The 19,407-nt window shown below is 38.4% G+C and overlaps 1 protein-coding gene across 3 annotated transcripts in view; it reads right to left on the reverse strand.

Moving 5' to 3' along the window:
• Positions 1 to 3,465: 3,465 nt before the first annotated feature.
• The window catches only part of LOC131536645 (gastrula zinc finger protein XlCGF57.1-like), a 68,341-nt gene continuing 52,399 nt past the window's right edge, over positions 3,466 to 19,407 (reverse strand). Inside the window, exons 1-3 of one of the 3 annotated variants that reach the window (XM_058769684.1) lie at positions 15,286 to 15,479; positions 9,705 to 9,989; positions 3,466 to 5,258 (exon numbers count right to left, since the gene is read on the reverse strand). In XM_058769684.1, the coding sequence (XP_058625667.1) occupies positions 3,835 to 5,258; positions 9,705 to 9,753 (1,473 nt within the window). In that variant the 5' untranslated portion in view covers positions 9,754 to 9,989; positions 15,286 to 15,479 and the 3' untranslated portion in view covers positions 3,466 to 3,834. Of the gene's footprint in view, positions 5,259 to 9,704; positions 9,990 to 14,876; positions 14,979 to 15,285; positions 15,480 to 19,407 lie in introns of those variants that run through there. The other 2 variants (XM_058769685.1, XM_058769683.1) reach the window with 2 other exon arrangements.

The raw sequence follows: 19,407 nt of genomic DNA on the forward strand, positions 1-19,407 counted from the left end.
TGCAGGCACTCTTTGAAAGAACTGACATATTCTGACACTGGCACAGGCGAATGATTTTCAGAAAGCAGCTGTTCACTCAGCATTTTCATCGGGCCGCGAACAGTGAGGCCAAACACAAGGTCAGCAGGACTAAACCTGGTTGATTCCTGCACAGACTCACGAGTGGCAAACAGAAGGAAGGGAAGCCCCTCATCCCACTCTCTCTGTTTCAACACAGTATGCATGCATCATTGCTTTTAAGGTCTGATGATACCGCTCGAGTGCACCCTGCGACTCAAGATGAAATGCACTTGACATGCGGTGCAACACTCCCATTTCAGTTAACATTTGCGTGAATTTCTTTGAGGTAAAGTTTGAACCTTGATCTGTTTGGATCTCTTTGGGAACCCAAACGTGGTGCAAAACTTCACAAGAGCCTTAATCACAGCAGGGGACTTAATTGTGCACAAAGGAACTGCTTCAGGGAACCTGGTTGCTGTGCACATGATGGTCAGCATGTACTGGTAACCACACTTTTGGTTTTAGGCAGTGGACCTACACAGTCTAATATCAACCATTCAAACGGTTCAGCCAAACCTCTGACATATCTCACAAGTTCTGCAAAACTCTGCTAGTGAGGACTTGCACCCTGGCCAGAAGTACTTTGTTATACGGTGAAAGGTTTTATTGACACCTAAATGCCCTGCAAGTACATTTATGTGGGCAAGTTTAAGCACTTGTGGACGATAAGCAGCAGAAAGGACAACTTGATGAACTATTATCATAATCCTCTGGCTTCCATTTCCTCATTAACACCCTGTTATCACAGTAGTAGGCAATTCTAGCTTTAGGCACCTTCTTACAGTCAAGGGCAGCATCAAAACATAGAGTAAGAGATGGGTCTGCCGTTTGTGCAGCAATTAGGTATGGACTTTGATTGTACATATTGGTAAACAAGAAACAATCCCAGCAAGTTGTTTTGAGACATTCGTCATTCAAACATAAATAAAGAAAGACATTTGTTTGCATCTATTTCCGCTTGCATGGACTTTGTTTGTACGCGTCCTAGAATTTGCTCACTTATATTACCTTACCTTACTGGAAAGCCGTTACAGATATAGTTTGCAACAACGCAGTCTTTTTAGTTTTAGCCTCAGCATTTTTCTTTTTCTAAGCTTGACACTCAGCAATCAGATGACCTTGGTCACGGCAGTAAAAGCAGGAACGTTTGTCTCTTCCACCTGAAGAGGCAGACTTGTTGTCCCTATTTCCATTACTTTTTGACATATACGGAGATACACGTGACAAATCTTGTATCGTATTTTTATTAGCAAGCGGAATATTTGATGATCGGCCAGACAGAAACACATTATGGTGCGTCAAAACAAATTTGTCTGCTAACACAGCAGGATCCAACCACAAATTTACTTTTTGCTCATTTAAATGAATGACGACACCCTTGGAAAGACCGGTTTTAAGATCCTCCAGTAAGATCAACTCTTGCAACTGCTCAGAAGTAGTGGTTTTACTGGAGAGTAGAGTTGGGCGGTATATCGAGTTTGTACGATATATCGATATATTCTTTATAAGCGATACGATATGAAGCAATAACGTTAATATCGATATACAGTAGTTTGATACGAGCGCATCTGAAAATATTCTAGGGAGGACACAGACTGAACTGTTGCGGAGAAAGTGCATAATACAATTAGTTCTAAACATTTGACAAGCTTTATATGAAGGGCTTTAAAAAAAACTTGTACGATATAATAGCCTATAGTTTATAGTTTGAGTTTAAAGCGGCTCTGACAGAAAGGCTGCGTGTGCCGCTGACAGAGACGCGTTGTTTAATGTGTTTGAGACGTGCTGTTTTCCTTAACGCATAACGTACATTTCACAGGTATATTCTCCATCTGTAAATGTTATAAAGCCATATAAATATTTCCATTTTGCTGTCAGAAGTGCGTGAGCTTTTGCTTTGCGATTCTCCGCTAAACTTCGCAGACTTCATTTAGAACGAGCGCAATAACTCTGACTAAAATATACATTTTGCTGAAATATTTGTAGTTGGACAATAAATGTGACGTGTGTAGAATTTTAAACCTACAAGTAAGTGTATTTGTGTGATAGCACTAACTGTAAAGTGTAATGGGGTAATCAAAATAGCCTTTTTACTCAGTCCGTGCTTTCATTTTCATTTTTAGTTTAGTAAATTTAACTTCTGCTTTAAAAGCATTATTTTTGTTTTTAGATCGCAATGTTACAATGTTAGAATATAATGTGATTTTAACCCTTTTTGCACATAATATAGGGCCTACATGCTTACATTCACTTTATTTGTTTAATCCAAATACAAAATACCGAGATATATACCGTATACCGCACATTAGCCAAAAAATACTGAGACATGAATGTTTGCTCATATCGCCCATCCCTACTGGAGAGACACCATTTTTCAAACATTACTCTTTTCTCTCTCTAGCAAATTCCACATGCGTCTGTCTCTCTGACTTTGCATGCACTCGAAACTCTTGGTGATATGCCTCAGGGACCAGTTCATATGCTCTGAGAACAGCGGCTTTAAGGACCTCATAATCGAGAGACTGCTCAATTGGTAACGACGCACAAATCTCTTGAGCTTTACCTGCCAAACTACATTGCAGTAATAACACCCACATATCATTCGGCCATTTAAGCTTACCTGCGACGCGCTCAAAAGCAACAAAGTATGCATCAACCTCAGACTCGCGAAAGGGAGGCACAAGCTTGATGTATTTACTGACATCAAATTCCTGAGCATCCCTTACATTTGAGATTACGGGTGCAGGAGGAGAAGACGCGGGGGAAGAAACAGAGGGAGGTCTGGAGCGCGGAGCGTGAATGGGTTTCCTGCTCATCTCCCCCGACCGTAATGCTAAAGTTTAACCTCTCTATCCGTTTCTGCCTCTACCACTCGAGTTTTAAACGTAAACTTTCATTCTCCTGCTTTTTAACTTCAAGGTTTAAGTCTTTTAAACTAATTTACACCAGAAGCAACCTCTTCAGCCAGGTTCTGTCGTAACTGCAGGTTGTTCCTCAACTTCTGGTAAAATGCCATCGCACACAAGCTGTTCAAACAGAGAATCCTTAATTACTTGCTTTTCTCTTATTTTGCTATTTCTATATTAACATGAAAAATTACGCACAGTCAGTTCATCTGTTCTCATCATAAATAAAAATCCATAAACCCATATGCTTGTCCTGTAGGTTCATTATTAAAAATGAAAATGAGAACAAAAATAGAAGCAATTAAATGTGTTATAACTAAAATATCAAAATTAAAATGACAGGTAATAGTAGATTATGACGGAATTTAAATGTTAAAGTCTAACGCAACCTCTGATTCTAACTAATGATAATTAACTGCACAATTACTAGAAATGTGTACCTTGGATATTATACAATATGCATACATACAATTTATTTTGGAAAAATTTATTTTTTCAAGACTTTCCAACTCTGGCTTTGGACCAATTCTGTAGAAGAATAATTTATTTTAGTCCAGACCTCCGCAGGGAAGAGAACTTTAATTGAATACCCCTGAATTGTATCATAAAGAAAGACATTATTTATATGGTTTTGTAATATCTGTCACATTTCCTTATGTGTCTTGGTAGATCAGGTAGATCTCTTATCATAGAATTGCATTACAGATCAACTGTTATGTATAATGTAATGAATAAAACCTAAGTAACAGGCTGGATGTACATTAACCTTACAAAGCATATCATAGAAGATCATATAGAAGTCTCGAGCTTCGTAATTAGTTCAATTCAAGAGGATTTTTAATGAGATTTTAGCAAGCCATTAAATCACTCAAGACTTCAGCAATAAAGACTTGTGAACATCGCTGTGTGGTTCCTCCACTGCATGGATCTTCATGTGTATCTTCAGGTGACTTTTAAAAGAGAAACTCTTTCCGCACTGATCACACGTGTGCAGCTTCTCTCCAGTGTGGATCTTCTCATGTGCTTTCAGAGATCCTGACCGACTGAATGTCTTGTCACAGTGTGAACACTTGTGAGTTTTCTCTCCAGTGTGAACTCTCTGGTGCAGTTTTAACTGTCTCGCTGTAGTAAAAGTCTTCCCACACTCAATGCACAAGTACTCTCTCACACCAGTGTGAGTTTTCTGATGTTTATGTAAACTTTGAATCTGTGAAAAACTCTTCCCACATTCAGAACATGAATGTGACTTCTCCTTTGTATGAACTGTCAGGTGTTTCTTCAGGTTTGATAACCGACTAAATGTCTTGCCGCACTGATCACACTTGAACGGCTTCTCTCCGGTGTGGATCCTCATGTGTACTTTAAGGCTTGCTGATTGCGTGAAACTCTTCCCGCACTGATCACACGTGAACGGCTTCTCTCCAGTGTGGATCCTCATGTGTTCTTTAAGATAATCTTTGTATGTGAAACTCTTCCCACACTGTTCACACGTGTGTGGCTTTTCTCCAGTGTGAACTTTCTTGTGTTGTTTAAGGTGTGCTGATTGCGTGAAGCTCTTTCCACATTGGTCACACATGAACAGCTTCACTCCAGTATGAACACTCATGTGACCCTCAAGACTAACTTTGTGTGAGAATCTCTTTCCACACTGATTGCACATGAACGGCTTCACTCCAGTGTGGGTCATCATGTGAATATTAAGATTATGTTTGTATGTGAAACACTTCTCACACTGATCACATGTGAACAGCTTCACTCCAGTGTGGGTCCTCATGTGAATATTAAGATTATATTTGCCTCTGAAACTCTTCCCACATTGATCACACATGTGTGGCTTCTCTCCGGTGTGGATCCTCATGTGTTTTCTAAGATGTGCTGGTCGTGTAAAGCTCTTTCTACATTGGTCACACGTGAACGGTTTCTCTCCAGTGTGAACTCTCATGTGACGCCCAAGACTTTGTTTGTATGTGAAACTCTTCTCACACTGATCACATGTAAATGGCTTTTCTCCAGTGTGAATTTTCATGTGTTTGTTAAGTTGTCCTTTTTCTTTGAACTGATTTCCGCACTGATCACATGTGAACGGTTTCTCTCCAGTATGAACTCTCATGTGACGCTCAAGAATTGATTTGCATGGGAAGCTCTTTCCACACTGAGTGCAGGTGATAGATTTATTGGCTTCTATTTTCTTTAAAAATGTCTTTTTAGTCTTTGAGTGATCCAAAGGTTTTTCTCCAGGTTTGACATGATGCTCCTCCTCCACTTCACTCTGCACGCTCTCTTCCATCAGCTCTGAAATAAAATAAAAAAATCACTTTAAATAAACCACTATTAAATGAGCGAAATATGAAAGTGAGTCCTGATGTAATAGCAGAAACAAGACAGCTGCTGTGAAACATTATAATCATTCTGGTGTGCTTTTATGAATTAATTGCATGAATGAGGTACATTGACATGTCAGTTATTGAGATTTAAGGCACAAATTATATAAAAAAGGATAAGCGTACTGACTGCAGAGGCGGCAAGAGCTCGTAAGTGTTTTTGCTTAATACAATTTTTCTGTCTGTTAGAGTAAATACAGTGAGGAAAATAAGTATTTGAACACCCTGCTATTTTGCAAGTTCTCCCACTTAGAAATCATGGAAGGGTCTGAAATTGTCATCGTAGGTGCATGTCCACTGTGAGAGACATAATCTAAAAAAAAAAATCCAGAAATCACAATGTATGATTTTTTAACTATTTATTTGTATGATACAGCTTCAAATAAGTATTTGAACACCTGTCTATCAGCTAGAATTCTGACCCTCAAAGACCTGTTAGTCTGCCTTTAAAATGTCCACCTCCACTCCATTTATTATCCTAAATTAGATGCACCTGTTTGAGGTCGTTAGCTGCATAAAGACACCTGTCCACCCCATACAATCAGTAAGAATCCAACTACTAACATGGCCAAGACCAAAGAGCTGTCCAAAGACACTAGAGACAAAATTGTACTCCTCCACAAGGCTGGAAAGGGCTACGGGAAATTGCCAAGCAGCTTGGTGAAAAAGGTCCACTGTTGGAGCAATCATTAGAAAATGGAAGAAGCTAAACATGACTGTCAGTCTCCCTCGGACTGGGGCTCCATGCAAGATCTCACCTCGTGGGGTCTCAATGATCCTAAGAAAGGTGAGAAATCAGCCCAGAACTACACGGGAGGAGCTGGTCAATGACCTGAAAAGAGCTGGGACCACCGTTTCCAAGGTTACTGTTGGTAATACACTAAGATGTCATGGTTTGAAATCATGCATGGCACGGAAGGTTCCCCTGCTTAAACCAGGCCTGACTTAAGTTTGCCAATGACCATTTGGATGATCCAGAGGAGTCATGGGAGAAAGTCATGTGGTCAGATGAGACCAAAATAGAACTTTTGGTCATAATTCCACTAAACGTGTTTGGAGGAAGAAGAATGATGAGTACCATCCCAAGAACACCATCCCTACTGTGAAGCATGGGGTGGTAGCATCATGCTTTGGGGTGTTTTTCTGCACATGGGACAGGGCGACTGCACTGTATTAAGGAGAGGATGACCGGGGCCATGTATTGCGAGATTTTGGGGAACAACCTCCTTCCCTCAGTTAGAGCATTGAAGATGGGTCGAGGCTGGGTCTTCCAACATGACAATGACCAAGCACACAGCCAGGATAACCAAGGAGTGGCTCTGTAAGAAGCATATCAAGGTTCTGGCGTGGCCTAGCCAGTCTCCAGACCTAAACCCAATAGAGAATCTTTGGAGGAGCTCAAACTCTGTGTTTCTCAGCGACAGGCCAGAAACCTGACTGATCTAGAGAAGATCTGTGTGGAGGTGGGCCAAAATCCCTCCTGCAGTGTGTGCAAACCTGGTGAAAAACTACAGGAAACGTTTGACCTCTGTAATTGCAAACAAAGGCTACTGTACCAAATATTAACATTGATTTTCTCAGGTGTTCAAATACTTATTTGCAGCTGTATCATACAAATAAATAGTTAAAAATCATACATTGTGATTTCTGGATTTTTTTTAGATTATGTCTCTCACAGTGGACATGCACCTACGATGACAATTTCAGACCCCTCCATGATTTCTAAGTGGGAGAACTTGCAAAATAGCAGGGTGTTCAAATACTTATTTTCCTCACTGTATCTGCTAGTTGTGAGAAGTGTTTCGTTTACTGCTTGTTTTATTGGAAACGTTTGGGCTAATTGTGCTTGTTGTTGCCGTTGGCTGTAATTACAAATGACAAAAAGCCTGTTTGCTACCTGTTAAATTGCGATTAAGCTCTGGCAAACTGAACCGCACTTAGTTTCAATTTGAAGCCATTCACGTGCTATAGGCTTTACTCAACCTACACTCCCCTATACAATTATTATTCATTGGAATCTCATGCTATCACTGTAAAAGCTCCGGTAAAACTCCATGTTGTAGCCATTTATCGCCCTCCTGGCCAACTGGGCACCTTCCTAGAAGAGCTGGATGGCCTGTTGTCCTCATTCCCCAAGAATGATAGTCCACTTATAGTCTTTGGTGACTTCAATATTCATTTGACTCCTGGCATCATTTGACTTAAAACACCTTACCACCACAAGCACTCACAAATCTGGCAGCCAACTGGACATAATTTACACACGCAGCTGTGTTGCAGACAACATTTTGGTAAAACACCTACACACCTCTGACCACTACTTGATTACATTTAACCTACATCTTGCTACCTCCGAGCCACCAACACGTCTACCAGTTACCTTTAGACGAAACCTTCGTTCCCTTTCACCCTCACATCTTTCCTCTGTAGTGTCCTCCTCTCTTCCCTCACCTACCCATTTCTCATCTCTGGATGTGAACACTGCAACTGACACTTTGTGCTCCACTTTAACTTCTTGTTTAGACAATATACTGTATGTCCTCTCTCCTCCAGGTCAGCTCGTGCTGCCCCTTCTAAACCCTGGTTATCTGATGTTCTTCGTGAACATCGCTCCAAACTCAGGGCAGCTGAGAGAAAATGGCACAAATCAAAAGATCCGTCAGACCGGAGTATCCATCAGTCTCCTGCTTTCATCTTTCTCTGCTGAAGTCCACACTGCCAAGGCTTCATACTTCCACAACAAGATCAACAGCGCATCTGACACACGCAATCTCTTCAAAACATTCAGCTTGCTCCTCTGCTTTTGACTTTAGGCTCTGGTAACCCCACTGCTCAAAAAACCTACATTAAACACTTCACTTACAGATAGCTACAGACCTGTCTCTCTCCTTCCATTCATAGTGAAAACGCTTGAATGAGTTGTTTTCAACCAGTTATTATCACTTCTGTCAAAGAATAACCTACTGGACGCTAAGCTATCAGGTTTCAGATGTGGACATTCAACTGAGACTGTGCTACTCTCAGTCACTGAAACCTTGCGGATTGCTAAAGTTGATTCCAAGTCACCAGTTCTCATTCTGTTGGATCTATCTGCTGCTTTTGACACTGTTAATCATCAGATCCTCCTATCCACCCTCTCATCACTGGGCATCACAGGGATTCCACTTCGCTGGTTTGAATCCTATCTCAATGGTAGGTCTTTCAGGGTGGCCTGGGGAGGGGAGGTATCCAAAGCACATCAACTGGTCACTGGGGTTCCTCAAGGATCAGTTCTTGGACCCCTCCTCTTCTCCACATCTTCAACGAACCCAAAAGGGCCCATGTCACACCTCTCTTTATCTCCGTGCACTGGCTCCCGGTTGCAGCTTGCATCAAGTTCAAGACACTGATGCTTGCATATAGAACAGCCACTGGCTCAGCACCCTCCTACTTCCACTCACTTATGACAATCTACATCCCCTCCAGAACGCTGAGATCTGCGAGTGAATGACGCCTCGTGGTGCCATCACAGAGAGGCACAAAATCACTTTCCAGAATGTTTTCATTCACCGTTCCTGGCTGGTGGAATGATCTTCCCACCCCTATCCAGACTGCTGAATCCCTGACAATTTTCAAGCGACACTTGAAAACTCATCTCTTCCGTCATCACTTGACTTCATCTTAAAAAACAAAAAAACTTTACTCTCTTTCCTTAACTTTGCTCTTTTTCTTTATCCTCTCCCTGTCTAGCTAGCATTTGCTCGGAACAATGCCTGGAACTTTGTATTACAAGCACTTCATGTGTCTGTTTGCCTCTTTATAATGTATCGCTTATTGTATTCCACAATTGTAAGTCGCTTTGGATAAAAGCGTCTGCTAAATTAATCAATGTAAATTAAATTTTGTTGTAGTGAGTACTATCAATCATCTAATGTTAAGTTAAAGGGACCAAACAGATCTCGCCCCCCATTTACTTCCACAGTAGGAAAAATTGTATGAAAAATAAATACTATGGTAGTCAATGGAGGGGCGTTATCTGTTTAGCTTCCAAATATCTTCCTTAAGTGTTCAGCAGAATAAAGACATTTATACAGGTTTGGTGCAACCTGAGGGTGAGGGATGACAAAATTTTCATTTTTGGGTGAACTATCCCTTTAAATTATTCTTGACAGACCCTGACAGTCTGGAAAGTCCATTTACTTCATATGTTGCTTATTGCTTAAAAAATATAACAAAAAACACAATGTTGTATCCAACATACTAAATATGTGTTGAAAAACCATTTCATAATTTAACACTTTATCTAAATGTGATGAAGTGCTTGAATCTTTCTAACATGAATGTTCTTCAGCATCATGAATGAAGAATAGACACCAACCTGTTTGTTCTTCAGTGTGTTTGATTCTGCAGGGCTCTGGATCGCTCATCTTCTCTCTGTCCTCTTTAATAAACTCAGTCTTTGATCAGATTTCAGCTCTTCCTGATGCTCTGACGCTCGTCTTCACTTCTGAACTGATGGGAATCTTCCAGCATTTATTGCTGAACTGCAGTGGGAGGAGCTTCACTGATGATGAGTTCCAGTGTGGGAGGAGCTTCACTGATGATGAATTCCAGTGTGGGAGGAGCTTCACTGATGATGAGTTCCAGTGTGGGAGGAGCTGATCTGCCAAAATCAAAAATATATCACTTATTGAGTTTGTTTTTATAAGGTCAAAGACCAGATGTCAAATTTTAGTGTCTGCAACAAATGAAATTGACCGAAGTGATATATTTAAAAAAAAGAGATCGATCATAATTTTATTAGGCTATTTTAAATGATTACAAAGTTCTTGCTGACAAATGGGTAAAAGCTAGTGTTTTGAAGGATAGTATCAAAGTATAGAGATTTAAATGGACAATTAATGAGTATTTTTGGGCTGCACTATGATCCTTAAACATGTCATCAAATGATTCTTGTTCTAAATATGCCTGAAAAGTAAATTTTTTTTTGCTTTATAAACCCATTTTTGTTTTCACCATGGGTGACAGAAACAGAGTAGAAAACTTTGGGAGGACTTCCGGTTTGGTAATGCGGAGGTGAGATGCATTCATTCATTACATGTAATCTTTTCAGAATACACCTTATTTTATCAGCACATCAAAGTCGTTACATCTATCTTTCTATTTTTAAAAACCCATGCCTTCAGAATTTTGAATTAAAATGAGCAAGCCTACGAGAACAGGTGGCAAACAACAGACTCAAACTCAACATGCTCAGGCCTGTCAAGAAAGCAGCAAAATGGCAGATAACAAACCCGCATCCTCTCTTCGCAGCTTAAGAGCGAATCTCTTGTTAAAGAGCTTGAAAAATTCAGAAAAGACATGACTGGGGAATTTTGTTGCACTTCTTAATAGCTCTCTGGAACCAATCCGGTCTTCAACTGAATCGTTTGGTGCGACCCTAACAAAACAGGCAGCCACGATCAGTGAGATGGAAGCGGGGCTTTCAGACCACAGCGACCGAATAACTCAGCTCGAGCACGATGTAAACGCTCTCAAGTCAAAATTGTCAAGCATGGAAAAAGAAAACACGGCTCTTAAAATTAACATAGAAGATCTTATATCTCGCTTGAAGCGCCAAAATATTCGAATTGTAGGTTTATCGGAAGGCACTGACTAACCTGCTCTCTGATACAACATCTCTTTTGATACAACATTTGATTAATCAATGCATGCTGATGAACTTTTATCATAGTTTATAGTTATACGGTAACGAAAGTGTAAAACATTCTACCCGTTCTTTTTCATCAGTATTATTTGTCATTTAAATTTTGTGAGCAGCAGTTCTTTTTTTCACTTTCAAATTCGCGATCTAGTTGTCACGTTTTACAAGAAAAGATAATTGCCTGTTTTGCTTATATCTATACACCTTTCACTTTTTAAGACTAAAACAAAAGATGGATTCATTGTTATTCTTAATTAAAAAGCACAACAACAATAAACAGTACGTTACAATGACAAACTAGCTTACATAACATTTATTAAAAACGAATAAGACGTGGCATGGCATAGGACACATTACATGCTGTATTATATACCGACTAATAAATTACAGCATGTTTAGCAAACACTGAGTAATCAAACAATAATAATAATATAAAAAAAATTAAGGAAAGCCTTCATAGCGTAACGTGAGGTAAACAGCAAAGATAAAAAGCTTTTCAAAACGAAAACAAAAAGAAAATTAAAACTAAACTGGCTGTCGCTGACAGAACTTGTTTTTTCTACAAGAATACCAACATGTTCACCTTCTCTGGTTTAAGAAGCGGTCTATTACTTTAGTTTGAAAACCAAATCCTCCCATTGCGCGCACCTTGGCGTTCGTGCTGACGCGGCGAGTATAAAGCAGGCTCTACTGAAGCGCTCGCACTGAAAGCGCCTCTCTTCACGTGATCAGTGTAATCTGACTCCTGCTACAATGTGCTCAGTGTTGCCAACTTAGCAATTTTGTTGCTAAATTTAACAACTTTTCAGACTACCCTAGCAACTTTTTCTTCCAAAAGCACCTAGCAACAAATTTAGCAATTTTTGAAATTTATTTGGCAACTTTTAATAAGGTGACTCAGACAATAAAAAGACACACATTTTACATCCAAATTACACAAAAAGAAAACCAAAGATGCCTAGCAGTACACACATCACGTGAATTGAGTTAGCTGCTATTTGCAATTCTTCAATTTAATAATAATAATAATAACTGAATAATTGTTCATTTATGATACACTTTGTTAGTAGCTTGTACTTGTGATTGTTGATCAGTTAGTACGCTGTAAGAAAAATGGAAAAGATAGGCTACTAGTAATTTTCCAGAACATTATCCATTGTAACCCTGTAACCCGAAAACACAATGCGTAATTTAAAATGCAGGTAAAAAAACAATACGGAAAATTATTTCATATTAACATAGTAGATTGTGCCCTATTTTTTTTTTTTTACAGACTTTTCTTGGAGTGTAGCATACTAACTACTAATACACTGCTTAAAGCATAATTGTTGAGAATGTGTAGTATTACTAGTTTACTAGGTATAAAAAAATAACTTAAATTGTAATCATTCAAAAATGTGTAAGTGTTCAATAATTCAATGTATTTTAAAATACAATTATTTGTATTTTAATATTATATTATGTATATTATTTTACAAACAAATCTAAATTAACATAAAATATATATTTTTGCTGAGATTCGATGCGAGTAAATTTTCCGCCGTGATTACGCAAAGACGTCATCGCGCAATGACATCACAACGTCATTTAGCAACAAATTGACCTTCTTTTAGCAACTTTCTCTGAAAATTAGTTGGCAACACTGAATGTGCTGCGGCTCTGCAGCGCGCGCTGTATGGAGCTGCGCAGACCATGCACTCGCACAAGTGCGACCACGTCAAATTTTTACTCGCACACTCTCAAAAAAAATGGTCGCAAAAGCCCTGTCGCTGATTATAAACCTAACAGACCACTCAGACCATTAAGATCGAGTCACTTAGAAATACCAAGGGTTTACACAAAACAAGAGGAGGCCGCTTTTAGCCGCCCGCAGCTGGAACCAGCTTCCAGAAGAGATCAGATGTGCTAAAACATTAGCCACTTTTAAATCCAGACTCAAAACTCATCTGTTTAGCTGTGCATTTATTTAACCATTGCAAAAAAGTAAATTTCTGGTTGAAGAAATCTTGATGCCAAAAACTCATCACCAAACACCAATGACTTGTACATATGGGTTCAGTCATTTTAGACACTTCCAAACGGTTGTAACAGAGATGGAAATACAATTTTTAAAAACACAAATTATGTTCCATGTTTGCCACAGTTTTGGAAGTGCCTTTTTCTGTTCTAAAGAAGGGGGTCCCAATACTTTTGCCCATATACATATGTTCAAGTCATAGGTGCTTGGTGAAGGTCTGCATTTAAAGTCACACCAGAGGTGTTCAGCTGGGATTAGGACTTGGCTTTCTGCAGACCAGTCAAGTTCTTCCACACTGACTCAGTCAATCATTTCTTTTTGAACCTTGTCTTATACACAGAGGCGTTGTCATGTTAGAATAGAAAAGGGTTCTGTCCAAACGGTTGCTTTAACATTAGAAGCACACAATTCCCTAAAATATCATTATATGCTTAAACATTAAGCTTTGTACTCATGGAAATTACTAAAGTAGTCAAACCTGTTCGTTAGATGGGGGTGACCCAATACTTTTGGCAATATAGTGTATATGGATAAAACTCCTGGAATGTTTTCATCAAAAACCTTAATTTCTTTTCGACTGAAGAAAGAAATACATAAACATCTTGGATGACATGGGGGTGAGAAAATTATAAGGACATTTTAATTTGAAAGTGAACTAATCCTTTAAAAGGACATCTTTGTACCTATTTTTTTTACCCAAATGGGTACATATTTGTACCTTAGCATAGTAATTCTTACCCTTAAGTTACTAATATGTAGGCCTACCTATAGGGGTAAAAAAGCAACAAAAGGGTACTGTTCCAGTGACAAGCTGTTGTACCCCAAAAAGGTGCAATTTTGGCCCCGTATTTCCTGTATATAGCCTATACATCCACAACCATTTCTGAAACCACAGACTACCCTATTATTTGTATGGCCATCACAGACAAGTCTAAATCCTTAGTCTGGGCCATTGAAAATAATGAAAGATTCTCTCTTGCACTGCGCCTTCACTTCCCTTTTCCCCTTTTTTTATTACCCGTCACCAGCAGGTCTACTGTTATGAAGAGAACCATGTCCACATTCAATTTGTTAGCATAGAATGTTATTTTTCTTAAAATGACTTATATTAAGTTAAATGGTAGATTTAACAAACATATACTTCATACAAATATACCAGTCAAAAGTTTTTGAACAGTAAGTGTTTTTTTTTTTATCAAGTTTTTTAAATAAGTCTCTTCTGCTCATCTGGGGTTTCCAAAACAAAGACATGTATAATGTTATAAAACACTTCTATTTTTGAGCAGCAAATCAACCAATTAGAAAGATTTCTGAAGATCATGTGACACTGAAGACTGGAGTAATGATGCTGAAAATACAGCTGCGCATCACAGAAATAAATTACATTTTGAAATATATTCAAACAGAAATCAGTTATTTTAAATAATGAAAATATTTCATAACACTACTGTTTTTGCTGTATTTTGGATCAAATAAACGCAGGCTTGGTGAGCAGAAGATACTTGTTAAAAAAAAAACAATAAAAATCTTACTGATCACATTACTTTTTACTGTAGTGTATTAAAACACATTTTCTAAAGTGCCTAAACGTCAATATGTTTGTTGAACAATTCTAAAACACTACTGAATTATTAGGCTGCCTCATGATGGATGTAGTGTACACAGTTTAAACAGCTCGGTTTCTCCATCACTGAATTCACGTTTATGATGAACTGAACTCACAAACATTACGTTAATATAGATAGCGCAATAATAAACAATTCATTTCCCATCGCTTGTAAAACTTTCGAGTTGATTGAACGGGGTTTAGAGATGCTTTAAACACAAACCTTTCTTCAGTCGAGTTTCCAAAAGATGCAGGAGCGCGGCGCGTACTTATGACGTCACATCACCGCGCCAAAATAAAAGTCCGAAACCTCAGTGTTCATAAAAGAGTAGTCGAGAAGTTCCCGGATGTCCTACTGCTTTAGCCCAGATTCTTGAGCGCTCATCCGATGGATCATTTTAATTTATTAAAGTTTATATGGGAATATTACATGACACGCTGATCCTTTAACAATGCATTGGCGCAAAAACGCACACCTTTTGGACAAATCTCTCAACACGATTTATCAACTGCCACAAATACTGCATAAACAAAATACTGATTTTGTGCACTTTATTTGCTGTACCAATAACATATTTTAAATTGGCCTTTGAACTTAGCTTTATTGCATGGCAAAAAAGAAAAAGCGTTACCTTGCCAAAGTACTGACAGAGTCCATTGATCTAATGGCGTTGATGAGCGCTCCAAATGCAAGCATGCAACGATCAGGCAGCAATTGAAAGCGCTCTGATCCAATGGCATACAGGCATCGTCAGACTGACAGTACTCTAGCCCAGCGATGTTGGAAATCCAGTGGGAGCGGCAGTCATATTTCAGGGTGACCATGCCACTCTTTATCACAACCCTGTTAAAATGTAGTGCCAGTACGTGCGCTCATTGGCGCCCCTTCAGCTGGTGGCGCTCTAGGCGACCGCCTAGCTCGCCTATGCCTAGAAACGGTACTGCTTGTAAGGATCAGACAGACAGACAATGATATCACTTAAATGTGAACCACGGCTAAAGTTACTCAAAACTATTTTAAGACATTAAAATAAAAACCAATCACTAACATGATGATTTGACTGCTGCCTTATAGGGGTGTAAAGGTACACAACAATGACGGTTCAGTACGTACCTCAGTTTTGAAGTCACAGTGCGGTACATATTCTGTACCGTAGGGGGAAGAAGACTAAAAGTGATCCAATTTTTTTAACAGTGGTTTATTGAACAAATTGTGCCTCTGTTTTTAAATAAATTAAATTATAATGAAGAATAAATTGAATTAAATATAGTTTTCTTAATTATACAAATATTGTAAACTATGAAGGTATCCCTTACTTGCAAATGACTACAATATTAAAGGTAACAATTATCAACAGAACCCAATGTATTATTATTTTTTTAGATCAAATCAGGTGTACCGTTACATCTTTTCTAGCTTACTATGTAAAGATGACAAAAATTAAGTAGCAGTATGGCAGACACAACATGATTTGTTTGACATGAAACGTTTGCTGAAAAACCTCTATAATGTCTTTAGAGTCGATTTTGATTTATCTTTAAGTCTAACCTCTGCGTGATCCACATTATCGGCAAGATTTATGGTCCTCCTTCCAAGACCAGCTTGCAAGAGCACTGCCTCATCCTTAGGGGTTTTGTCAGTATTTTCAGGTTGCAGACAGAAGTGCATTTCCATAAACTTAATCGCCGATACACGTGGAATATCTGCTGACTTCCTTTTCCTTTTGCCTTCAGAATACATTGATGGGAAGCATCTTGAATGAAGCATAGACAGTTATTTATTAGTGAAAATCTAAATATCAAAGGACCAATTTTTTAATGATTATAAAACAATGTTGACCTGTTATGGATTAAGATAATTCAGCATAGCACATTCTATTCTTATTTTTTTATGAGCCGATACTGGAATGTTTATGAAGTCGATGAGTAATTGCATTAAAGAACCGGGACCTACATTTAGACTACAATAATTGTGGTTATAAGTTTAGCCAAAATCAAGCAGTCCTACTGTAACAGTCACTTACCTTTGCATCTCCTGCTGCACTGTGGCTGGTCTCACAGGTCTGTTGTTGGTAGGCCCTGTAACAGTAGGCTGAGCAGAGCTGTGTTGAGGTGTGTGAGGTCTTTCCCTTTCATTTCTTATGCAGTTCATAATCACTCGAACTGCTGACTCAATGTTTGTGTTCTGTTCATTTTGAGAGAAATCAGGGTTACAATTAAATTAAAACACTCAACTATCTCTGAATATATCTCTGAGTCCTAAACCATGTAATTTCAATTGCTGAGCGTCTATGAGATCAAATAACAATCTTAATCTTACAGGTATCTAGGAATTGAGCAAAACTAACCAAGTAAACTAAGGTGGCTGAAAGCAAGTGTTTCCAAGTGATATGAATTGCTATTCCTACGCTATGTAAACAGGTTTTCATCCAACGTCAATGCAAATAGGTGTTCCATACTAAATAAAATCAGTTTCAAACCAGGGATGGGCAAACTTGGTCCTGGAAGGCCACTGTCCTGCAGAGTTTCACTCCAACGCTCATTAAACACACCTGAACCTGCTAATCAGGATTACTAGAAGGCTACAGGCAGGTGAGTTTTAGCAGAGTTGAGCTAAAGTCTGCAGAACAGTGGCCTCCAGGACCAAGTTTGCCCATCCCTGCTTCAAATCACCAAGAGGCTTCATAAAGATTAAGTAACCCTTTCTATGAGTAACTACAGCTTCCAATTTTGGGACTGCTTCCATGTGGGACCAGTGTTGGGTGTAAGCAGCTACTAAGTACTGTAATCTGATTACTGCAATTTAACTGTATTTCCCATAGAAAAGTAAAGTACGGTATTACTCTTAATTGTTCTGTAATGTATTTACAATTACTTCAATTACGCCGCCATTTCTAAAGTTTATATGCAAGGCTTCCGGGTCTCATTCGCTTCCAGGTGTTTTTACTGTACAAAACAGCTCGTTTTGCTGCTTGATATTGCAAACTGGTGTCTTACCACATTATTTGAATGTATTAACTTAGTTATGGACAAAGTGTGTTGTACAAACACTTTTACCATTTACTGCACGTTGTTGTTCTACTCGTTATTTCCTACAGCGGCTAATGAACCGGAAGTCCCGCACATTCACAGAAACTGCTTACTTATGCGTTGAAAAATAAGGTGGATATAAAACAACAGTAGATATTTAAGATAAAAATGAGCATCTAATGTTACAATACATGTTTTGTAATGTAACCTTGTCCTTTGCACACTTTAGTCAGTTCAATAATAATTTATGCAATTATTGTTTATTTGAAACAGTTAAAAGTGCAGTTTTGTGTCAATCCTTGTACTGTTAAACTAGTTGATGTTAATATGGGATTTAGAAAGTAATTAGTAATGTGAGTAATAATTACTAGGCAAATTACCTACTATAGATTGCCTGCTGTAAATTACCTTTAGTTTACTATAGTATTGCAATAAAAATGACTATTCATCAAAGAAAAAAAACATGGTACCCTTATTGGTTTTACTCACCTGCGAAGATGCACCCCGATCTGTCATTTTTCTATAAGGTAAAGCTTAACAAAATACAAGAAATAAATCATTATATTAGACCGTGTCATTTAATACAAGACGATTGAATATCAAACTTAACAGTGCAGGTAGGCTAACGTTAGCTTACCTTCGGTCACATATATACACCCCTTTTAGTCTTTGACTCATATATTAATCGAGACATTTAAGCATCTGTATCTGTCTCTTGTAGCCTAACACAACTGATGCTAATTCACAAATGTTTATTTCTAATTCTTTTTTTTGTTTGAAGACTTTATTGAATTTTTATTGTTGCAAATTGCATTTTTACATTTTATACCACCCCACCCACCATAATACGATCTTACCCAGCCCTAACAAAGCAATCCCCATTTAGTACACTATGACAACTGAAAAGTGAGAAAAATAAATACATCAATATACATATACACACATAACATAATTAAGATAACATAACAATGATAAAATAAGGGGTATACATATATATCTCCACTCAATCCACGTTCAAGATTTGTAAATCATTAAAGAATGTGATAAATTGTTGCCATTTCTCAAAAAAAGATTCCCCCCTACCTCTAATATTGTACTTAATTTTTTCAAGTTTTAAAAAAAAGACCAAATCTTTGAGCCAAACTGAAATAGAGGGGGGTTGAGGGGAGGTCCAAGACAACAGTATTCTGCGCCTAGCAAGAAGAGATGCAAAAGCTATGACATCAGCCTGTCTCCGGCTTAAAGGCTGACATCGAGAAGGAACACCAAAGATTGCAATCAAAGGGCAAACAATTAACTCGACCCCTAGGACATCAGAAAGTAATTTAAAGAAAGAATTCCAAAAGTTTTGCAACTTGGAACAAAATGCAAACATATGACTAAGGTTACATGGTGAAAGTTTACATTTATCACACAAATCTGAAACATTGGGATATATTTTAGAAAGTTTTGCCTTCGAAAGATGAGCTCTGTGAATCGTTTTAAATTGTATAAAGCCAAGTCTAGCACATGAGGTGGTAGTACGTACATTGTCTAATACTCTACTCCAGTAATCATCCTCAAACTCGAGGTCAAGTTCGTCTTCCCAAGCCCTGATTATTTTAATGTTGTGAGAATTATCATTTGACAAGATAATTGCATATATCTTAGAAATAATCCCACCCATATGAAGATTCAATTTAAATGCCTCCTCCCAAGGAGACTTTGTAGGCAGGGCAAGAAAC

Source organism: Onychostoma macrolepis, chromosome 03, assembly GCF_012432095.1.
Source record: "Onychostoma macrolepis isolate SWU-2019 chromosome 03, ASM1243209v1, whole genome shotgun sequence".
Taxonomy (NCBI): domain Eukaryota; kingdom Metazoa; phylum Chordata; class Actinopteri; order Cypriniformes; family Cyprinidae; genus Onychostoma; species Onychostoma macrolepis.